A 23368-nucleotide genomic window follows, 5' to 3' on the forward strand; every position below is an offset into this window, starting at 1 on the left:
GGTGGGGTCTGCCTACTGCCCGAAGTCAGCTGGGATAGGCTCCAGCAACTCCCCGCAACCCTGTTCAGGATAAGCCGTGTTGAAAATGGATGGATGCATGAATGATAACTTGTCAATGACATAGATATTATTGATATGATTGCCATTGGAAAAAGATCTGAAAATTTTGCTCATAATGTATTACATATAGAGTATACATATTCTTTTTTTTTCCCTCTAACCTTTTAGACCTGAAGAGGGAGGCCAGCATCTGCCACATGCTCAAACACCCGCACATTGTGGAACTGCTGGAGACCTACAGCTCCGACGGGATGCTCTACATGGTCTTCGAATTGTAAGTCACACATCCGGTTACAGATGAAGCACAATTGCGAATCGCCCCTGGTTGAAGGCTTCTTGTTAGCGGGCGGCGGTGGGAGTTTGCACGAGGAACAAGAGCTCTGGAGCATGCAGCGATTATATGGAAGGGAGAAGAGATGGAGATTAAGATTTCACACCAGCTATCAGCAGCCTCCTCTCCCTTCCACTCATCCCCGCTCTCGTATCCTCATCTCTCCGCCATTTCCCTGGCTTATTCCAAATTCTCACCTCACTGAAAAGAACAGCTTTGGTGCATAAAGTTCCATCAAAGAAGGGATGAAGATATATTTTTTTTAATTGCTCATAGTTGTCAAATATGGCGCTCAAGCAGGGAAGTACAAGGCCCTTCCACACAGCCATAAGGCAATGGTTTATTTGTTTTTCTGCCTTTTTCCATGTTGCTGTTCTGTATAAACGATAGATAATAGGGTCAAAGTTAACCCAGGTTTAGGGAGTTCGTATCACAGCCATGGTTGAGGTACTGTAGGATGGCACCCTTGTAATATGGAATTCCACAATTCCTTTTACATTTCCTGTTCAATATCGTATTTCACCGCTTTTTCATGTTACTGTTCTGTATAAATGGCACTGCTTCACAAGGAACCGATAACACTAATGAAATTATTTCAAAATATTTGCAAAAATAATTGCATTAGTGTTGTCTTTGTTCCATGTACTGTATTACTCTTTAACTATGTTGTTTTATATTTTGAAAAATATTAAATTTGACTTTTTTTTTTTAATTTTTTTAGATTTTTTTTATTTTATTTTTTTTTTTGTTAAATAATTTAACATTTATTGCTATAAAAACAGAACAAAAGCACAGAAATCTGATACAGCTGAGTATTGTTTCCCAGGTACCGAGAATCGGAACAGAGCCGGTTCAAATGTGAAAGGTTCCCATTCCTAGTACTAGGTGTACCTCTCGCACAAAGTCAGCTGGAATAGCCTTTGGCTCACGTGAAGATAAGCGGTATGGAAAATAGATGGATGCACAAGAATGTAATAAAAGAGAATCAAAAGAAATAGTGCTTCTAAAGTGTAATAACTGTACATATTGTACTATTTGTGTGCTGTTGTTTGCCTTTAAGCGGAGCGGCCAAGCGATGGTCTTTAGGAACTGGAGTCCAGTTGTTGTCTGGGTGTGCGTTGTGTTCGTTGCAGGTCTTGGCCAGTGCTCTTGTTTTTGCATTTGTGTGCTTGACTGTTTGTCCCGTTCAATAACCCGCTAAAAGTGCATCAGCAACTGCCTCTTCTTGCTAATGTGCGGGGACATTACTGTACTGTACCTTGATCGCTCCATTTTTTAAAATTATTCTTTTTTGTAAATTATTTCAAGCGGCATGGACATGGACTGGCGGAAGGCTCTAACGCTGTTGCTCAGTGTGCTTGCCACTGGGAGAGCCAGATATTTTTTTTCCCACAACTTGGCCTAATGGGGAAACGTGTCCTAGTTGTGGGCCCACCACAGCAGCAGGTTCTGCATGGTGTGGATTTGCTGCTTCCAAATAATCACAGACCTTTCACGGACCCTGTGTGGCATGGAATAATTTCCCGCTCTCCTTCCACTTAGTGCAGGCCAAAAAAAGTCCGACTTGAGCCTGGCTTTTTTTGCCCTTGACTGGTTCTCTCTCACTTAGTAAAGCCACACATTCAGAAATAGAAGAAAATGAAATAAATGACAGTGACAGACGAGTTTTATTCAGCGCACTCATCTGGTGCTGCAAGCAACTCTGCCTCCTCCCAAAGCCGAAGCCACGTGAATGCCGACTATTGGTGCAATGTGAGAAGTGCAGTGGGAAAAGTTAACATCTTCCATTGGGGGGAAAAAAAAAAGATTGTTGTAAAGTTACGTAGCAATTGTATCAATCTTGCATACAGTTGTGGCAATATCCTTCCTTGCTGGATACATGCAGATGAATTCTGGTGGTTCTGTTCTGGCATCTGTATTATGTGGGACTTGTGTGTGAAAGAGACATTAGGTAGATGAGAGAGATATTTGAGCAGTGGCGCTTCATCACCAGATAACAGAGCAGGCATACTTTATAAGATAACTGCAGACATCTTCATATGTCTCTCCCTAAAGGAGGCTCAAACATGAATAATGTGTGTAACATGGATGTGCTGAGAACAAGAGCCTCACAGCAGCCTGGCCTAAATGGAGAGGACACCAAGACTGGGTTTAAATAATTGGAGAGATGGCATTAGTTTTAACTTGACTAGGTCAACTATGAACGTCATTAAAGTCGCCAGCATGTGCCTGTTTGTGTAAGTAAAGAAGACATTGAAAAAAGGAATCATGTAATACTATTGCAATGGCCATCAAGCGCGTTCCATTGTGTTGTTGGACTCATTCCGTGTACCCAAATTTGTGGTCATGGTTCATCCAGTTTTACCTAATGCGTGAAAGCATTTCTTCGGTGCAGTTGTGTTATCAATGGCGACCTCTAGTGGCTTTCATAATACCAGTGCCGGTTGGACTTGTCATCATATAAATTCATCTATTTTCTATACTGCTTATCCTCACGAGGGTCACGGCCCACATGTAAGCTAGAGCCTCTCCCAGCCGACTTGGGAAAGAAGTGCTGGCTACGCCCTGGACTGGTCGACAGCCAGTCACAGGGTGCGTGTAAACAAACAACCCTTCGCACTCACATTCACGCCCATGGATAATTTAAAGTCTCCAATGTATCTACCATGCAATTTTGTAGTACCCAGACAAAATCCACACAAGCACAGAAACAACATGGCACACGTTGTATGTATTTTGTATTGCATCGCGTTAAAAATAATGTTCAGTAAAGCGGGAGCCGAAAACAAAATGAAAATAATTACATTGGAGAACTACAGAAAGAACAGGAGGAAAAAGTCACATAGCTCCCCGCAATATAAAAACGGATGCATACAACATTGTGGAGCCACCCCATGCCAGCAAGTCTACTGAAAGACTAATCGGTATTAACCTGGCCCTATTTTTGTGCCCAGTACAAGTCTAGCGCAGATATAGACGAGGCCATTTGCGCCGTTGTGGGATGGAACGCAGACGATTCCCGGCCAATTGAAGCGGCCCTCCTCATTCCAATTCAAATCAGGGCGGTCGAAGCGCACACAGTGCTTTAAATGGCGGAAGCAAAAATTGATTTGCTGGGTTCTGTGCTTGAGATTAGCACGCGTGAAATGCGTTCATACAGGTAAACTGCTGGATCTCTCCTTGCTAATGAAGAAGGCAAATGCACATGTGATGTAGGCAATTGGAATCCTCCTTGCAACAACGACCGCGCGGCCATATCTTAGACTAGTGCGGGGTCAGAGAACGTATAATTGTAAAGAAAATTTTGGCCTTGACTTCCCCTTAAAATACTGTACAGGGAACTCAACATACATTAAGTATCCACATTACATCTGTGAGACATAGTTCTTCTCATTTTGTTCGCAACAGTTCAAATAGGCTTACGAGTACATTACTGTTCCTTTGTAAGTTCGCTCCGACTTTGTACTTTTGTTTTCATGATCGTAAACGGGAGACTTTACTTTGTCTTTTTCGACCAACTTTGCGATTATTTGAAAAACTGATTTCTTGACGCCACCCTGACCTCTCTGCATCTGTGTGTGTCTGTGTTGGCGTATATCTCAGCATGGACGGAGCAGACCTGTGCTTTGAGATTGTCAAGAGGGCAGATGCTGGCTTTGTCTACAGTGAAGCAGTGGCCAGGTGAGGTCAATTCCGCTTCTATTTGTAGCTTGGCCCGTCGTTTTAATTGGATTTTGATTTTTTTTTTCTTTTTTTTTTTTTTTTTCCTTCCTTAGTCACTACATGAGACAGATCCTGGAGGCGCTGCGCTACTGCCATGACAACAACGTCATCCACAGAGATGTCAAGGTACTTCTACTTCAAAAAAAAATGGGAGTGGGGGGATGTTTAAGATGCCACGTGTTTGGAAATGCTGTGGCTGCAGCATTTACTGCAATGGGAATGTTAGATGCAATTACTTTAACATCTGGAGGCTGAAAACTGCAACAGCTGCTTCTTTCCTAAAAGCGGTGCCCTCTCAGCATCTCTGATCTGATTTGTTACCTCACACCACTTCCTAATCTCATTAACATGAAGAGAAATCAGAGGGTGTCTTCAGAAAGAACTTTTCATTCATTTCAAGCCTCTTCAATAATAGATGGAAAACATTTACAGAGGAAACTGAGCTTCTCTGATGATTTGTCTCGACCTATTAGCTTCAATGTGTTCTTATGCATTTATTAATTTATGTGTATTTGGGTTGGGGGAGGGGGAAGGTCTCTACATTGACAATTCCATAAACACTAAATATGAATAATATTTAAACATTACATCTTATTGCTCTCTGGTGGCTACGACTGAATATAAGGGCTGCACTGAAAAGAGAAATAAAATGAAAATAATGTACATATTAACTGGTTGGGTTCGGTACCTCTAAAAAGGTTAAGGACCACTGTTTTATAGTCTAATTACAGTAAATTGGATGAAGATGTAAATTAACAACAAAAAAGTAATGATTTTACAGAAATATTGCCATAATTTTATCAAATCAACATCCTTTAACATCATTCTATGCCATACATACAACGGAATTATGAGCGCTGCTCCAGTGGTGAAGAGAATACCGGTAACTTAATATAAAAGCAAAAATAAAAAACAATATGTAAAGCCGCCTTAGTGGTACATAGTTCGCTTTAATTTTTTTTTCCCCCATCTGTTGTATGCATTATTGTCATACTATTGCACATCTTATTTCAATTATTCAGTATTGCACTACAGTAATCCCTCGTTTATTGCGGTTAATGGGGACCAAAACCACCCGCGATAAACGAAAATCCACGAAGTAGTGACCAATTAACATAAACAGGTAAAAAAAAAATAAAATAAAAAATTGGGGGGGGGTTAAGTCCGCAAAAAGTCCGCAAACGGTCCGCGAGAAGCTGCAAAACAACAGCGAGTCACATAGATCAACATATACAGGACTGTACTCCATGTATATTTTAAAAAAAAAAAAAAAAATTATTTTTTTTTATATGTTTGAAAAAATCCGAGATGCACTGAAGCCGCGGTAAACGAACCGCGAAGTAGCGAGGGATCACTGTCTTGTACTTGGTTGTTCGCAAAATTTAGCATTGCAAAGTCGTGGCCTATTGTCTGGAAATGTACGCTAAATGGATTAGAAGTGAAATCTAATCAATTACAACCATTCAGAGGAAAAATAACATACATATTTTAAAGTATAAGTACATCCAGGTACAAAAAAGGGAGTCAACAGGTGAATATAGCACTATAATAAGGAAAAATAGACCTTAGTAATGCACTGAAGAATAACAACATTGAATTTTTTTTTCTGAATCAATGAAGGCAGTTAAATGTGTCAAATAAGTGTATGCATAAAACAGCACGATGGAGAAAGTCATCCTGTCACCCAAATTGAGTAAGCTGCTGTCGCCAGTACCGACACATTGAAATCTGGCAGTATCTGATACCGATACCTGGTATCTGTATGCCCCCATTTCTACTCCTCATTAACTACGTTGTGCAGATAGATGTTGAATCAGGTTATAAATACAGCAGGTTTCTACTATCACCCTATAACAGAAGCTGCCGCCTTGTCCTTATCAGGGGTGCCTCCGCCAATTTCTCTCTCTCTCTCTCTCTCTCTCTCTCTCTCTCTCTCTCTCTCTCTCTCTCTCTCTCTCTCTCTCTCTCTCTCTCTCTCTCTCTCTCCACACACACACACACACACACACACACACACTCTCTTAAATTTACAAGAAAGCTGCTCGAGCGCTACAATTCCCCATGCATGAAAGTCACTGAACTGATTTAAAGCTTCGGTATTTATCTCCCTCTCTACGTCTCTGCTGCCAGCAGTTCTCTTGTGGCTGTGTGTGTGTGTGTGTGTGTGTGTGTGTGTGTGTGTGTGTGTGTGTGTGTGTGTGTGTGTGTGTGTACATTCTCAGTCGAGTTTTTTTAACACTATCCACTAGGGATGGGCAGAATTATGGTTATTTGATCATTATCATTGATAAAGGTTGATAAATGGCATCTAGAAGCCATTGAGGTTAAATGGCATGCATTACCCGGCTGTAGCTATGAGCGGCACTGTTGAGTCACTCGTAACTAGTGTGCTCTGGAAGGAAGGAAAACATGAAGTCAGCTTTGGGTCTGCAACCACGAAAACTTCTCCCAGAAGCATACATTTCCTTAACATGACATTGGTGTGGAAACAAAATTTATCATTCATCGCATGCTTATCCTCACATTTATTTATCAGGATAGACAACTAATCAGCAGCTTTTACTGTAAACAAATGCAAAACAAATGCAACCCAAGAGTTTGAGACTCTTGTTTCCTGAACGTAAAAACAACTTCCTAGTTTTTTGCCAGAATTCGAGAAACGTAATCATGGCTAAATTCGTTTGACACCTGGGTTCAACAGGTAGCTCTTATTTGTCATCACATAAGAAAATAAACGCATAGTACTGATGATAAAATGCAAAAACAGCAACATCATTCACTATTTAAATTCAGTATTTAAATTGGTTCACCAGGGCGGCCCGGTGGTCCAGTGGTTAGTGCGTCAACCTCACAGTGCAGAGGTACCAGGTTCGATCCCAGCTCCGGCCTTCCTGTGTGGAGTTTGCATGTACTCCCCGGGTTTTCTCCGGGTACTCCGGTTTTCCTCCCACATTCCAAAAACCATGCATGGCAGATTGAACACTCTTCGGTGTGAGTGTGAGCGTGGATGGTTGTTCGTCTCTGTGTGCCCTGCGATTGGCTGGCAACCGGTTCAGGGTGTCCTCCGCCTGCTGCCCAAAGATGGCTGGGATAGGCTCCAGCAAACACCCCCCCACCCCCCCCCACACACACACACAACCCTTGTAAGGATAAGCGGATCGGAAAATGGATGGATGGATGGATTGATGTTGTATTTTCAACAAAGCAGTGGTGAGTCGGAATTACTCTTCAGGTTGTAGGTGTCAGCACTATATACGTTAATGGGCCTCTATGATACAGCTGATCCAGCTTAGTCACCCCACCCAATACTCACACTCATTCTCTTGCCGAGAAATTAACATGACTGTGTAAAGCCAAGACGGGGGAAAAAAAACATGCACATTACAGCTCCAAGCTCGTGATCATTATATGTTTTAAGGGTTGAACCTCACGCTTTCATGTCTATAAAAGTGCGTCTGGTGCTTATGATCATCAAAGTTGGCCTTTGATGTCGTCTGCGTCTAGCGTTTGGCTTTCGTCTGGAAGTCTCAGTGATTGCTTTGCTGTGACTAATGGAAGAACGCTGTCTGCTTTTGGATCGCCATTGTTGTTCTTTCCAGGGCCACCTCACAGGGCGCGAACACCATCACTGAGGTCTTTTTCGTCTGACTTTACTGCTGCATTCAACAATGTTGGAGCAGCACACAAAATGCTACGGAAAAGATATAATCACTCCAATTTTTACATAGGACTGTTTGTGACCAATAAAACAAACGCAAAGAAATATAGTTTTACCTTAACTCCGCAAATAGTTAAAAAATAGTGATCCGTGATGAAATCCTTTGTCGAAAAAGAATGCGATAAGCAAACACTGTTTCAATCATTTAATCACAGCACATCTGAAAAATTTGTGTGCGCAGACGTTAACTTCTCGACCCAGTATCCAGACAGGCGGGTCCACTTTCAGCTTCCAAAAGCACATTCCCTGCAGAGTCCTTGCCAATGCCTTCTTCCTTCTCCTCTTGTTGTACTTGTTTCTTCCAGTTGCGTTGAGGTGATGTGGTGGTGTTGTGATGTTGACCTTCACACGTCCTTGCGTGCCATCAGATGTATCCACTTCTTGGAACACAATGTTTTACCATAGTTCTTGCAGCTGCACCCCCCCCCCCTCTATTGTCTTACCCCACAATTGCAATGGTTTTATGTGGTTGTAGATTCCATACAGTGCTCCTGCCACATATTCATGGCAATTCGCTACTCGTGGATTTGCATTTTTGTGGGATTTTTTTTTTTGTTGTCTTTGTGCCACATTTAGCTCTTTTTATACTCTTTCTCACATATGCTATGTTGCACCAAAATAGTGCCAAAGCTCCGTCTTAAGGCATCTGTAGACAATATTTCTTTTTTATGGGAGAGCTTCAATGACTCGCTGATTTTTGGTATTCAGGCAAAACTTGATCCACAGCCACAGTAAATTATTCTGGTTTCTAACTAATTCCAATATTAGCTACATTATTAACATTTTTAAAAGTAGAGAAATCGCTGGAGGTACACCACATGGTTGCTCCCTGGAAAACTCAGCATTGTCAAACGATTGCACGTCGCAGTTTACCGGAACACTAACTGTCATGAAAGATGATCCATTCATCCAGCCATTTTCTTCCAGTTGGGAGGCAAAGGGGCAGAAGTCTTAGTGTGGAAGCCCAGACTTCTCTCTCCCCAGCCACCTTGCCAGATAAAAGGTATTGTCGTCACATAACTAAAGGTCAACAATATCACGGAGGGAACTTGTTTACATCATGCAGTTAGACATTTCATTTGCAATACTTTTTACATGCTTTGGTCGGTGGCACTGCTTAGGCTCGCAACAGAGTTTTAGTAGTCTCAGCCATCCATCCATCGTTTTAATCTATGCTTGGACGGTAGGAAAACTACAGTTATATTTTTATGAAAATCAGCGCATGCCATAGAACTTCTCCAAGTCAGAGTTAAAACGAATTTTGAGCATCCACCACTCATTTTTTTTTTTTTTAGAACACAACAGTTGAGTTGAGTTGAGTCGTGGTTGCTGCGAGTAAAAGCATCATGACAGAAAAAGGATCGCGCTGCATTAAGGGATTCTCTGTACAACATAGTACTGCACCCCTTCTTTTTGCATATTGTTTTCATCTATACAAAATCTGAAAGTTGCTGTAGAGGGACTTTGGTAGTTGAGTTGTTGACATCTGAAATGTTATTGCATACCCCTCTTTGGGAGCCCCAGCAGTTGAACTAATAACAAGCCACAAATAAGGTCAACAAATCCTTTATTTCAAAGTCGCCGGGACATTAACTTGCCCTCTGTCAGGCCTCCCAGTTCTCCCTTCCATTTCCACTGTGGAGCTGCTCCCGCTAACTCCCACCGAAGTATCTCGTGCACGAAACATGTTTCCCATCAAGCGCCGCACCTCCTTCCTCACAGAGGACAATAAGAGGAGTAAAAGCACAGGATCCAGGCAGGTATTAAGAGCCGAAAAGAGCAACGCCAATTCATTGGCTTTGTCGGCCACGCCCTTCCAGAAGCAGGAGGTGTCTGTAATTTGGGTCTTGATGTAGAACACCCTAATCACATGATACGGGACAAAGCAGACAGTGAAGAGGAACAGGATGAAGAAGGATTTCCGGGCGGTTCTTGAGTAGCGGTGAGCGTTGGGCAAGTCGGGTTTATTCTGCGACCTCCTCAGAAGCTTGAGGGCGATCTTCACGTAGGACACCACCAAGGAGATGAACACCAGCCAGAAGACCAACAGCATGCAGATATTGATGTACGCTTTCCATTTTGCATCATGAAGCTCTTTGTAGTGGAAACACCTGGACATCCCCGAAAAGGAGAAGTTGTGTTACTTGGCATAGCATAACGTGAAAGTGAAAGGTTTTTGTTTTTCTGCCATTGTTTCAGTCCAAACCCTGAATATCAAAACTGACTGTGCAGAACGCCACAACGGGGAACTGCCATGGTTTAACCATTGTGCTGATTTTTGCGCAATTTTACACTTTTCCATCAAAAGTGTCCGTTACTGCACCACTAATGCGTTACATTAACATACGTGCAAATTCTAAACTCTGTCCAGATTTGGGTTTTTCCCGGGACTGCATTCAGTTGGTGCAGTCAATTTGGTAACACTGTTTTCTGTACGTTAAACCTTAAAATCACTCTCACTTGTACATGATTGCTGTCATGTATTATAAGTATACCTTTATTCATAGAAGCCACAATTCCGCCAAGTGGACCGGTTTCACTTCTGCTCGCTTCTGGAGAAATAGAATCGATGCACCTTTCTAAACGATGCGGCTTGTGCGATGACAGACTGGTCTTCTCTTTTGACCAATCACCAGAGTGCTTTTCGCCCAACTGAAACTTGGGGGTACTCTGGTTTTCGCACCAGAAAAAGCCAAGAAATGTGAAGATGCTGATGACTTCTTTTGCTCAGCAAAAGGCCAACTGGCAGTAAACGATGGCTCAATTATTTTGCAACGGAAAAGCCAAGAAATTGCGAAACCCAGCTCACTTATTTTGTTTCCGAACAGCCAGGGAATAGTGAGATGGAGATGACTTGTTTTGATAGCAAAAGGCCAAAAAGTGGTTATTTTTATTATATGAATATTTCAAGGTCAGGACCACGTATTTTGCAAGCGAATGGCCAAGACATAGTCGTGCACTTATTTTGCTATTGAAAGGCCAAAAATTGGAAGTTGTTGGCTACTTATTTTGCTACCAGTAATGGACACACAGAAAATTGACGACTAACAGTGCGGGTCTGCAAAAACCGTCACCAACCTGTTCACCTGCGATGGAGTCTTTGGCATGAAGAAGGCTGAAGCCAAGCCAAAGGCAACGATCCAGATCGCCACACAGATAGCAGTGCTTCGTCTGGTGGACTGCAGCCTGCTCTGTGCCAGAGTTCCCCGGTGGATCTTCAAGTAGCGATCCACGCTGATCAGCCCCAGCAGCGTGATGCTGATGTACATGTTCATGTAAAAGAAGTTGCCCACCACGTTGCACAGCGTAGGCCCCAGGGTCCACACGTTTCCCCGGGCATGGTAGAGAATCCTGAACGGCAGACAGACCACCAGGAGAAGGTCGGCGAACGCCACGTTGATGAGGAAAACTCGCACCGAGTTCCGTTTGGAGCGCACGTGGAACAAAGCCCACAGGGCCACCAGATTCCCAAGCAGACCCAGAGCAAAGATGACGGAGTAAAGCACCGCAAGTGGCCACCGTAGCGCGTCGTAATCGACACAAGGCTGCTGAGGGTCAGGCGCCATTGTCAAGTTTATCCCATTGACAAAAGGGGAAATGGATGTCTGAAGATCAGCTGACATGATGTAGGGAGAGTGACGATCTTCCAGCCTGAAACAAAACAAATATTTCAGTGTCTTTCCAAATGTCATGCTAATATTCCCATGCCATTATAAATTGTAAATCCGCCCCTTAGTTAAACGGTAAATATACCATAATACTTTATTATCCTAATGGCTTCATATATAATGGCTTACAGATGCTTTCATTTTGAAAAAAAAATGTCTCCATACGTGTCCACCCACAGGAAGTGAAAATGTAGGAAATGATGGGGGCTGCTACTTTCCACTTGATGTTGGGAGTGTGTATGTGGGGAATTTTCTTTTGGATTTCATCCCAAGGGTGTTTGATGGGATTCTCATTTTCTTGGACAAAACTCATCTAACACTTGCAACTTGCGAGTTCACTATGTATAACAACAAAGTCCTAAATATCTTGATAAGATGAAGAATTTGATTAAGGTTTCCTGAATTGGGCCACGCTACAGTTGCCTTTGTGTTTAAGTGAAATGTTGTCCATTTTATTGATCATTTGAAGGTAGCACTGTTTTGGGTCTTTTTTTTTTGTTTTTTTTGATACATGAAAGAAATTGTCATCTTTGTCCTTTGTCATTACTTTATGCTCCGTCTAAAGTCACTGTGAGCTGAGACCTTTGAGCAACAGGTGGGGTACACCACGGACTGGTCAGCAGCCAATCCTAACATTTAATCATTATTTAGCCTCTAACATAATTAACAACTCAACAACAACAAAAAAAAAACATTATCAATAGTTTATGTAGGATGTACTCACCCAGTCATTAAAATCCATGAACAATGGTCTTTCAGCTGTTCCTATGTGCTCAGTCCACTTCCTCTGTCAGAACTACACTTTACTACTTCCACTCTGAGGAAGACTCGTTTCTCAACATCTCATCAGGATTCCTGTACTCCATCGGGTAGCTTCGAACCCCAGCGGTTCCAGCGAAGCGAGAGAAATTCTTTTGTTCCCTCTTCCATTCCCAAGGCTGCGGCTCACGTCCGCGTTACCCCTGCCCGCGTGCGCCGTCGAAAGTCAACAGAGAATTGCTGACATCTAAAATGTGGTGATGTCGCTCAGAGAAAATGTTGGGCTGTGGTCAACTTTTCTATTTTCTTGCCACTTGTAGTCCCGATACAGACAGAGAGAGAGAGAGAAAGAGAGAGAGAGATGGGGGGTGTGGGGGGGCAGCTGGACTGAATTCACAAGTTCTGGTTACACACATGAGTGCAAGTGGCGGTAGCGTGCATCATGCACAACTTGTACAACACAATACGCTTTCCATTCCTGCTTCTTATTATAAAACAGCGACAGTATGTGCTGATTATAGACATTTTGAAAAGATTCAAAATGCTCCTAAAATACAATCGCACTACAATAGTACACTGGGCAAGACACGTATATTGTATTACTTCTTTGTCTATTTTTAAAACATGGCGGCATGCATTATCCATCCCAATTGTTTACCTTTTTCTGGTATCTTTAATGCAAACACGTTTCAAGATTTGCTGGTATCATATTTCACTGTTGAATTACTTCATAAGAAAAAAGTAACAGGAACAAACATTGAGACACCTTTTGAGACTGTTCGGGTTCCCTGTGAAACAAACCTGGTCGCTCTAGTTCTAGATTTTATTTCCAGGGAGTATGTTAGAGTGGTAATGTTGCTGTGACTAACGTGATAAATGATGGCATTCACGTCAATGTTGGAGGCATCTGACATTCTATAATACCGTAAATTTCCTGATAGGCCTCGAATTAGCAATGCTGTGTTTCAAAAGAAGGCAGATCTTTTTTTTAACTGGCTTTCATTTTGATAACAGTGGACCGTATGTATGATAGTGCTAGGGGCTTTTAATTCTTTTTCGACCATTTTAATAAACAGTCCTGGTGAAATGTCTCCCACTGTGAATATTAACCGGCTAAAGTACTTCCTCTTCTTTATTTAATTGAAGAAGCCATAATTCACATGCGTTAAGAAACATCCATCCATCCATCCATTTTCTGATCCGCTTTATCCTCACAAGGGTCACGGGGCGTGCTGGAGCCTAACCCAGCGGTTTCCGCCAGTAGGCGGGGGACACCCTGAACCGGTTGCCAGCCAATCGCAGAGCACACAGAAACGAACAACCATCTGCGCTCACACTCACACCTTGAGACAATTTAAAGTGCTCCATTAACCAGCCATGCATGTTTTTGGAATGTCTGAGGAAACTGGAGTACCTGAAGAAAACCCACACAGGCACGGGGAGAACATGCAAACTCCACACAGGAAGGCCGGAGCTGGAATCAAACCCTGTGAGGTTGATCCGCTAACCACTGGATCACCGAGCCAGCCGCCTGTTAAGAAACAGCTAAATTCCAATATGTAACATTTTATTTCTGTACATTTCTGTCATTGTTTACATTTTCAAATGATCATTTCTACAACAGTCGTAGACAATCACTCTATGTTCCATCGCTGCTGAGCTATTTTTAGAACCGGCCCGCGGGCTACTCTTGGGGGCTCCCCAGTACCTGCAGCCACCATGTTGGTGATCCCTGTTACAGCGGATGGAATGACTCTTCCCTCTTTTGAGTTAAATGTATCTAATGAAATTTAAATTGAATATTTAGACATAGCCTGCAATTTATATTTACAGGGGGAATTCTTCTCATGTTTCATTTTTTTGTTTGGGCTGACCACTTGCTTTGTTTTGATGAAGTCAAGCTCGCATTGGCGTGTTATGGCCGATCTTTATATTTATTTCTTTTACTCACATTGGCAGATATTTGATGTTTATCAAATGTGATTGATCATTTGGAAAAGTCCTGGTTCTGATCTGAAGGTATGATCTGTTGGAGTCCATTTTTACCTAATATATGCCAAACAAAATCTCCAAATAAACATCATTTGGAAAAGCCCTGGTTCTGATCTGAAGGTATTCACTTCCGTGTTTAGTTTTCTTTATACTGATATTACGCAAATTCGAATTGTGCCACTTGAGAGCAAAAAAAAAAAAAAATTATAAAACTGAATTGTCACTTGAGTACCCATGGCAGTTTAAATCTAGTTTTGACCATGCTACCTTAGAATGAGCTGCCAGTCACCCGCATTTGTTTATTCAAGAAGTAGAAGTAGGAAGCTCCATGTTTGTTCCTCCCTGCACTAAAAGCTTCTCTCGTTGCCGACTTTGTGCGTACGCTTGATGTTGATTTTCGGGCGTGTGATTAATGTTATTTATAGGAGGGTGTCACTCTTCAGTTAACCAGAACCGACCACAAAAATCCTTTCTGTCTCTCTTCTCACTCAGCCTCACTGTGTGCTGCTGGCGTCCAAGGAGAATTCTGCTCCCGTCAAGTTAGGGGGCTTTGGAGTGGCAATCCAGCTGGGAGAGTCAGGGCTGGTGGCTGGAGGTACATGGAAGACTTTTAACCTCCTCGTCTCAGACACTTCAGTAGCAACTTGGGAGCCGGGGGGGGGGTGGTTTCTATGCCAAATAATCTCATCCAGAGTATTTTCAAGAGCAAATAACATTTGGTAAACTCACCTTGTTGGATGTGCAGGTCGCGTAGGAACGCCCCACTTCATGGCGCCTGAGGTAGTGAAGAGAGAGCCTTATGGAAAACCCGTGGACGTGTGGGGCTGCGGCGTCATTCTCTTCATCCTCCTGTCAGGGTGTCTGCCCTTCTACGGCACCAAAGAGCGTCTCTTCGAAGCCATCTGCAAGGGGAAATACAAAGTGAGGACATTACACGAGGCATTTAACATCGGGTGCTTTCACATTTATACAGTGTTCTCTCACGATATCGCAGTTCATTGTTTGCTCCGGAGGTGTTCGTTTGCACAATATAATCTTACTGCAAGAGTTGCACTGAGACGACCGGTCATTTATTTGATCAAAGCTAAGTTACACCTTCGTTCGGCATGGTTACGCCAAACGCCCACGCACTTCTTCTTTGCTGGTTAAGCTGCTTCATGTCTGCGCACGTGGTAGATTAGCAGACAGCGACTCGACTGTGCTGAGAAACACGCTTTGGGGATCAAAATTTCCTTTCCTTCCTTGTGTGATTTTGAATCACTTGCCATTATGCTTCATAGAGCCAGTCTTGTCTTATGTTGCATAGCGGAAGATAGACCTACAGTACCCTCCGTAATTACTGGCACCACTGGTTAAGATGTGTCAAAAATAAATTCAACCAATCCATTTTCTGATCCGCTTATCCCCACAAGGGTCGGGGGGGTGCTGGAACCTATCCCAGCCACCTTCGGGCAGTAGGCGGGGGACACCCTGAACCGGTTACCAGCCAATCGCAGGGCACACAGAGAAGAAAAACCATCCACGCTCACACCTACACCTAGGAACAATTTAGAGTGTTCAATCAGCCTGCCATGCATGGTTTTCCGGAGTACCCGGAGAAAACCCACGCAGGCCTGGGGAGAACATGCAAACTCCACACAGGGAGGCCGGAGCTGGAATTGTACCCGGGACCTCTGCACTGTGAGGTCGACGCGCAAACCAGGCCACCCCCTCAAAAATAAATTACAATTTTAATCCCAGGAGCATACTCTCATGCTGAAAATTGGAGATATGGTTTATCAGACACCGAATCAAGCTCCTTCGAGGGCCATCTCAGTACCCAGACTTAATCCCCATTGAAATCCTCTGGGGTGAGCTGAAGAAGAGAGTTCAGAGCAGAGGTTGCTGGATGATTTCGAGAGATTGTGTGAGCAGGAATGGTCAAAGGTCCCTCTTTAAGTGTTCTCCCACGTTGTGAAACATTATAGGAGATTAGATGGGGCTTCGTTGGCAAAAGGGGTTGTACAAAGTATTAACATCAAAGGTAGCTATGCACATGATTTGATGTCAGTTAATTATTTCTCACTGTGGGACTTTTTTCCTACACTGAATAAATGTACTTGAATTAAAGGTTGGATTTTCTTCTTTTTTTTTATGTGGTCATATATTATTTAGACAAAAACTGAATTCACGAGAAGCTAAACAACACATCTTAACTAGAGGTGCCAATAATTATGGAGAGCAATGTGCAGTATATATTTTGCAAATGACCATGTTTACACGTTTGCTGTATTCCGAGTGTTAAAACTGTTACGACAAAGTGTCTTGAGTTCCAAGCACAGCCATGTCATGAATTATACTCGTATCTCAAGGCACCACTGATGCTGTCTGGCATATATTTGCCACAATGAACAAGGGTTCACTGTAACTCCTCCATGGAAGATGATTAAGTTGCGCAGTCCTACCACACTTTAACACAGATGAACCCGCGGCAGTGGAGTCAAATCTCAGAGAGCGCTAAAGATCTGGTGAGGCGCATGCTGATGCTGGACCCTGCCGAGAGGATCACCGTTTATGAGGCCCTCAACCATCCTTGGCTCAAGGTAGGACCCCCTACTTGTCACGAGTATGTTTGACTTTTTAACCAAGGTTCATTCCGCTTGTTAAAAAAATATATATTTTATCTTGAGACAGAATTTCTGGATGATCTGTTGGAGTCCATTGTTACCTAATATATGCCAAACAAAATCTCCAAATAAATGTTGCATCAGATGACTAATTGTCGGAAGGCAAGATGAGGGATGGGTTGGGTGAAAAAAGTACGGTAAATGGAGTGATGCCATGGCATTGCCAAAACATCCGTACTTGCCCCCGGAGCATATATGCGTAGTATGTGAGGATTGCTTCGATTTGCTGTGATCATTGAATATTGTCGACTCATTATAGTCTTGCACAATTTTGTGTTTCTAACGGAACTTGAAATCTCAGCACAGGCCAAAAATAGTATCTCTTTCTGTCAGGGTTTTTCTCGGACAAAGTTAAAGAAATGACTCGGCACACAGGGAAAATTGTCTTCAAGATCAGCGGGAGGTATTTCTGAGGGTGAACGACAGTAGTTGCCCCGATGATCACGCTCAGAGTTCCCGAGCCGCCAGTTTGACCTTTTATTGTCACATATGCAAAATACAAGAAAAACATTGCCCCGATATTTGCGTACCTCGCCCCCGGTCCGGCCCCTTGGTAGTGATTGGTTACCTTGGTTTAAGCTTTGAACCACCGATACGTTGACGCCTTTCTGTCTGGTCTACAATGAATCAACAAGTTGCAGACTTTGCAGGCGACATATGTCGCCTGGGCGCAACGGGTGTTCTCAAATCGTCTTTTGTTGTTCAACAACGCTTTGTGGACCTGAAAAGCCCTCCACCCAGATGGCCGGCGCCTTTGCGCACATGCATTTGGGGGCGCTGGATACGCACCCAAACGTTTAGACGTGCCCAAATTAAATGAAACTTTAAACATGATACAATTTTGCTCATAGATTTCTCTATAACTTTCTAAACTTTTGTCGAAGTTATGAGAATTATTCTCCTAGATTAGTTTCATCTGAGCTTCATTTGAACTGTAGGTGGCAGTAAAGTGCATTTTTTTTGTCTATTGCAGGAAAGAGACCGGTACGCCTACAAGATCCACCTGCCAGAGACCGTGGAGCAGCTGAGAAAGTTCAACGCCAGGAGGAAGTTGAAGGTATACAGCATGGATACAGTTATAATCAAAATCATGAGCCCCTCTCACTAAATCAAATAAAACCTACCGGTAATTTCTCCTATGACAGGGGTGCCCAACCTTTTTTGACCAAAGATCGACTTTTCAAGCCAACCAACCTTCCGCAATTGACCATTACCGCACATGCACGCATACACGAATGCATGCCATGATGAGCAACAGCCGTCACGGCCCCTAACATGAACGAAACAAATGAAGTCGATACAAGAGTTTGCGAGTTTGTGAAAAGGAAATCACTGCCTACCTTCGTGGCAGACCAAATGCGGAGGCATGGGACACACCGTTGCAGTGTGTTAAATGCATCACTATCATAGGTCACGTGTAGCGTTTTCAAATGTTTCTCCTGGCGCTTCATATTCCCATTCTTTGCCAGTGTCATCGGTGAATTGTAGATGAAACAAACCGAATAAGAATAAGAATTTAAACAGATATAGCCCAACAGCTCTGATCTCAAGCTGCAATTGCAGACTGCTGACCGCTAACAACTTCCGGTGATGGAGGCCACGCGCCAACGTAGGTTAACGGTGACCTGCTTTTTTATTTTCATTTTATTTTTAAATCCTTTTTTGTGGAAGTGAAACTGATGCTAAACCCCTTCAGGGACAGTGGTTACGACAGTGGACAGCTTATCATGTTATGGATGTGAGGATTGCTTCGATTTGCTGTGATCATTGGATATTGTCGACTCATTATAGTCTTACACAATTTTGTGTGTTTCTAACGGAACTTGAAATCTCAGCACAGGCCAAAAATAGTATCTCTTTCTGTCAGGGTTTTTCTCGGACAAAGTTAAAGAAATGACTTGGCGAACAGACTAATTGTCGGAAGGCAAGATGAGGGATGGGTTGGGTGAAAAAAGTACGGTAAATGGAGTGATGCCATGGCATTGCCAAAACATCCGTACTTGCCCCCGGAGCATATATGCGTAGTATGTGAGGATTGCTTCGATTTGCTGTGATCATTGAATATTGTCGACTCATTATAGTCTTGCACAATTTTGTGTTTCTAACGGAACTTGAAATCTCAGCACAGGCCAAAAATAGTATCTCTTTCTGTCAGGGTTTTTCTCGGACAAAGTTAAAGAAATGACTTGGCACACAGGGAAAATTGTCTTCAAGATCAGCGGGAGGTATTTCTGAGGGTGAACGACAGTAGTTGCCCCGATGATCACGCTCAGAGTTCCCTATCCGCCAGTTTGAACTTTTATTGTCACATATGCAAAATACAAGAAAAACATTGCCCCGATATTTGCGTACCTCGCCCCCGGTCCGGCCCCTTGGTAGTGATTGGTTACCTTGGTTTAAGCTTTGAACCACCGATACGTTGACGCCTTTCTGTCTGGTCTACAATGAATCAACAAGTTGCAGACTTTGCAGGCGACATATGTCGCCTGGGCGCGACGGGTGTTCTCAAATCGTCTTTTGTTGTTCAACAACGCTTTGTGGACCTGAAAAGCCCTCCACCCAGATGGCCGGCGCCTTTGCGCACATGCATTTGGGGGCGCTGGATACGCACCCAAACGTTTAGACGTGCCCAAATTAAATGAAACTTTAAACATGATACAATTTTGCTCATAGATTTCTCTATAATTTTCTAAACTTTTGTCTAAGTTATGAGAATTATTCTCCTACATTAGTTTCATCTGAGCTTCATTTGAACTGTAGGTGGCAGTAAAGTGCATTTTTTTTGTCTATTGCAGGAAAGAGACCGGTACGCCTACAAGATCCACCTGCCAGAGACCGTGGAGCAGCTGAGAAAGTTCAACGCCAGGAGGAAGTTGAAGGTATACAGCATGCATACAGTTATAATCAAAATCATGAGCCCCTCTCACTAAATCAAATAAAACCTACCGGTAATTTCTCCTATGACAGGGGTGCCCAACCTTTTTTGACCAAAGATCGACTTTTCAAGCCAACCAACCTTCCGCAATTGACCATTACCGCACATGCACGCATACACGAATGCATGCCATGATGAGCAACAGCCGTCACGGCCCCTAACATGAACGAAACAAATGAAGTCGATACAAGAGTTTGCGAGTTTGTGAAAAGGAAATCACTGCCTACCTTAGTGGCAGGCCTAATGCGGAGGCATGGGACGCACCATTGCAGTGTGTTAAATGCATCACTATCATAGGTGTAGCGTTTTCAAATGTTTCTCCTGGCGCTTCATATTCCCATTCTTTGCCAGTGTCATCGGTGAATTGCAGATGAAACAAACCGAATAAGAATTTAAAAAGATATAGCCCAACAGCTCTGATCTCAAGCTGCAATTGCAGACTGCTGACCGCTAACAACTTCCGGTGATGGAGGCCACGCGCCAACGTAGGTTAACGGTGACCTGCTTTTTTATTTTCATTTTATTTTTAAATCCTTTTTTGTGGAAGTGAAACTGATGCTAAACCCCTTCAGGGACAGTGGTTACGACAGTGGACAGCTTATCATGTTATGAGGTTGTGCAAGGTGCATGAAAGGGTTAAGGTGTAGTGTACACTAACACAAATATATACAATATATTAAATATGTGTGTGTGTGTGTGTGTGTGTGTATATATATATATATATATATAAATAACACGCACACAGACTCAACCCCCCCCCCCTACAACCCCTGGGTTCGACTTCAGACCACTCCACGGGCTACCGGTCGATCACGATCGACTGATTGGGCACCCCTGTCCCAGTCTTAAGAGTTTTGTTTGCATTCACAAGAATAAAGACGACGAAACAAGACAATAAGCACACACACAAAATGCATGGCCATAATGATGACGACTCTGACATTTAATCAAAAGTTTAGAACGCAATTTTGGGGCTCGCTTTCTTCTAGTAATCTTGATTCATTGTAATTAATTTCATTTATTGGCAATAGCAGCCAATCCAACTCCAGTCACTTAGTAGGCCACGCCCCTCAAATGTCCAAAAACTTAACAATTACCACAGTATGTCCAAACATACACTTTAGAAAAACTGTTTTGTTTTGTTTTCTTTTTACTTTATTTCATTATGAGTTATGTTTTTATATGATACAGTACTATGTTTCATTATTGCAAATGCAAAACAAAAATATTGTGATTTTTATGAGGGGAGCTGGAACATATTAATGGCGTTTCATTTAATTTCAATGTGGAAAATGTATTTGATACACAAGTAATTTGTGTCAGGAGCTTTGTGACAGAACAAACACTCGTAAGTCAAAGTACCACTGTATTGCTTAAGATGAGCATCGGCCTTTTGCTTTCTGGCTTGATATTACTTGTCACGATTTGGGGGCACCGCTAGAGTTGTCTCGCATGGTCAGGTGAAACTAACGATATTACTTGTCACGATTTGGGGCAACGCTAGAGTTGTCTCGCATGGTCAGGTGAAACTAACACTGCTTCTTGCCATTGTTGAAATACAATTCAATCAGTGGTAACTGATTGACCAGGTTTGGTTTCAAGCCTAATTGACAACTTAGGTCTGGTTCCTGAAAGCAAAATCAAATGCGGCTACTGTTTTTGTCCATCTTTGATTAACACTTTCTTCTTTAAAAAGAAATCTTGAATCTTGACCTGATTGAACATTGCATAATTGACCAAAAGGAAGATATAAGTACGGGCAGTATTTTTAACATTCAAAAGTGCGAATCGGGCTAAACCGTTTGACCGCGACTGTATACAATATTTGATGATGTTACCATCACAATGGAGGATGCTCACCTGCGTGTGGTGTTTCAGGGGGCGGTACTGGCAGCAGTGTCCAGTCACAAGTTTAATTCTTACTATGGAGACCCCCCTGAAGAACTCCACGACTTCTCAGATGACCCCACCTCCTCAGGTAAATTTTTAAACTTGTGTTCTGTTTTTGGAACTGAACAACACACCTGCAGTGAATTTATAAAATAACAGCCATAGCAAATCAAAACTACATCCAATGCATAAACTATTAAAGATAGTTTCAATATACAGGATGACGTTGAGGTGTACAGACCAGTCTTTCCCAAACTTATGATGACATGCGTCCACTGAAACACCCCAACATAATTGGTCACTCCACCACACCGGCACGCGCACCCCCTCAAAAAAAGCCTATTTTGTCATGTTCCGCAATAATCCGGAAAGGGGTGGATCCCAAAAACGTAAACAAGGATAAAAATCGCTTTTGACAAAAAGGTTTATTTACAACAAAGGTTGCAAGACCGACAAAATACAAATGAGATCACTGATCCGCAGGGCCTGGAAAACTGTAGATAACAAAAAGCTCATGCACGCGGCAAGCAAAAAAAAAAAAAAACAACGTAAATTGCTTGTCAAAAACACAAGTAAATCCTATAGAGAATGAAATACAAAACCAACCACACTGTAAATAAAAACCTAAAATAGAACAATTACGAAAACTAAGACTACGGCAAAAAGCACAAGAATGAGAGCGTCCAGAGCAGTGGTTCTTAACCTTGTTAGAGGTACCGAACCCAACCAGTGCATATGCACATTCACCCTTAATTAGTGAAACATAAAAATATGATTCAAGAAGTGTTCCTTCAGTTTTGAGTTGCTCAACTTGGCAAGACAAATCATGCACATAGGATGCCGAGTCCCATCACGTTCCATGATGGCTGTTTGAAAGTGCTTTATAAATACAGTTGAGTTGAGTGATGCATGTGAATCCATGTACATATTCGTCCGACCACTTTCTTTTTTTGCTCGACATAGCATGTATTAAAATTCTAAAAAGAAAATCATATGACGTATTATCACGACAGTCACATGTTGACGACTGAATGAACTAAATTTCCCGTAGCACTGATTGGACAAGCAATGTAATGTGATCATATGCAACGGGCGTGTCATAACTAATTGACATGTTGAGTCGGTGTGTCTTAACTTCCATGGCAGAGGCTCCGTCGAACCCCTGAGACCGATTCACCGAACCCCTGGGGTTCGATTGAACCCAGGTTGAGAGCCACTGGTCTAGAGAATTGCACTTGGTACGAAGAACCAGAGCAAGGCAAATAATCCGACAGAGACATGAGCGCACAGCAGTCGTGGAGTAGTCCAAGACGTTGACCACCAAATTTAAAACAGCTGCATCGCTGACGGGACCGCCCTCCACTCCAGCTGGACCTGAAAACCAAACACAAAAACAGATCAAGACATGACATCTTTATAGTCAATGATGATCTGCAATGTCAATGCGAGCCTGACACAACCTGTCAATAACATATGTGCAACCAAACAACGAAACCCACACTCGCTTTATAAAAACTCCCATGCTAAATCCAAATTACATTACACATAATGATTAAATGTGGTCTAAATATACTACAATGGAAGTGTGTCCCATCTCGGGTTGTCACAAACGAATCTTTTTGGAAT

General features: G+C 42.6%; 2 protein-coding genes across 4 annotated transcripts in view; one reads left to right on the top strand and one right to left on the bottom strand.

The window, feature by feature from the left end:
- caska (calcium/calmodulin-dependent serine protein kinase a) overlaps positions 1-23368 on the top strand; it is a 139901-nt gene that overhangs the window by 68378 nt on the left and 48155 nt on the right. For all 3 annotated transcript variants that reach the window (XM_019876906.1, XM_019876907.1, XM_019876908.1), the window contains exons 3-10: positions 229-334; positions 3995-4072; positions 4168-4240; positions 14744-14846; positions 14997-15172; positions 16711-16833; positions 17891-17974; positions 21731-21830. In XM_019876906.1, coding sequence (XP_019732465.1) covers positions 229-334; positions 3995-4072; positions 4168-4240; positions 14744-14846; positions 14997-15172; positions 16711-16833; positions 17891-17974; positions 21731-21830 — 843 coding nt within the window. The remainder of the gene's footprint in view (positions 1-228; positions 335-3994; positions 4073-4167; positions 4241-14743; positions 14847-14996; positions 15173-16710; positions 16834-17890; positions 17975-21730; positions 21831-23368) is intronic.
- Positions 7963-13442, bottom strand: gpr34b (G protein-coupled receptor 34b). The gene is made up of 3 exons (XM_019876905.1): positions 12225-13442; positions 10911-11483; positions 7963-9943 (listed from the first exon to the last, which is right to left on the bottom strand). Exons 1-3 carry the CDS (start codon positions 12230-12232, stop codon positions 9400-9402), a joined length of 1125 nt encoding a protein of 374 aa, XP_019732464.1. The 5' UTR covers positions 12233-13442; the 3' UTR covers positions 7963-9399.

This window comes from Hippocampus comes, unplaced genomic scaffold (genome assembly GCF_001891065.2).
Source record: "Hippocampus comes isolate QL1 unplaced genomic scaffold, H_comes_QL1_v1.1 scaffold110, whole genome shotgun sequence".
Classification (NCBI taxonomy): domain Eukaryota; kingdom Metazoa; phylum Chordata; class Actinopteri; order Syngnathiformes; family Syngnathidae; genus Hippocampus; species Hippocampus comes.

Excerpts from the sequence above, each read along its gene's own strand:
- gpr34b (XM_019876905.1), bottom strand. Across the intron at positions 9,944-10,910 it reads ACTCCATCGCAGGTGAACAG|GTGTTTCCACTACAAAGAGC; the intron begins GTTGGTGACGGT and ends GGGGATGTCCAG.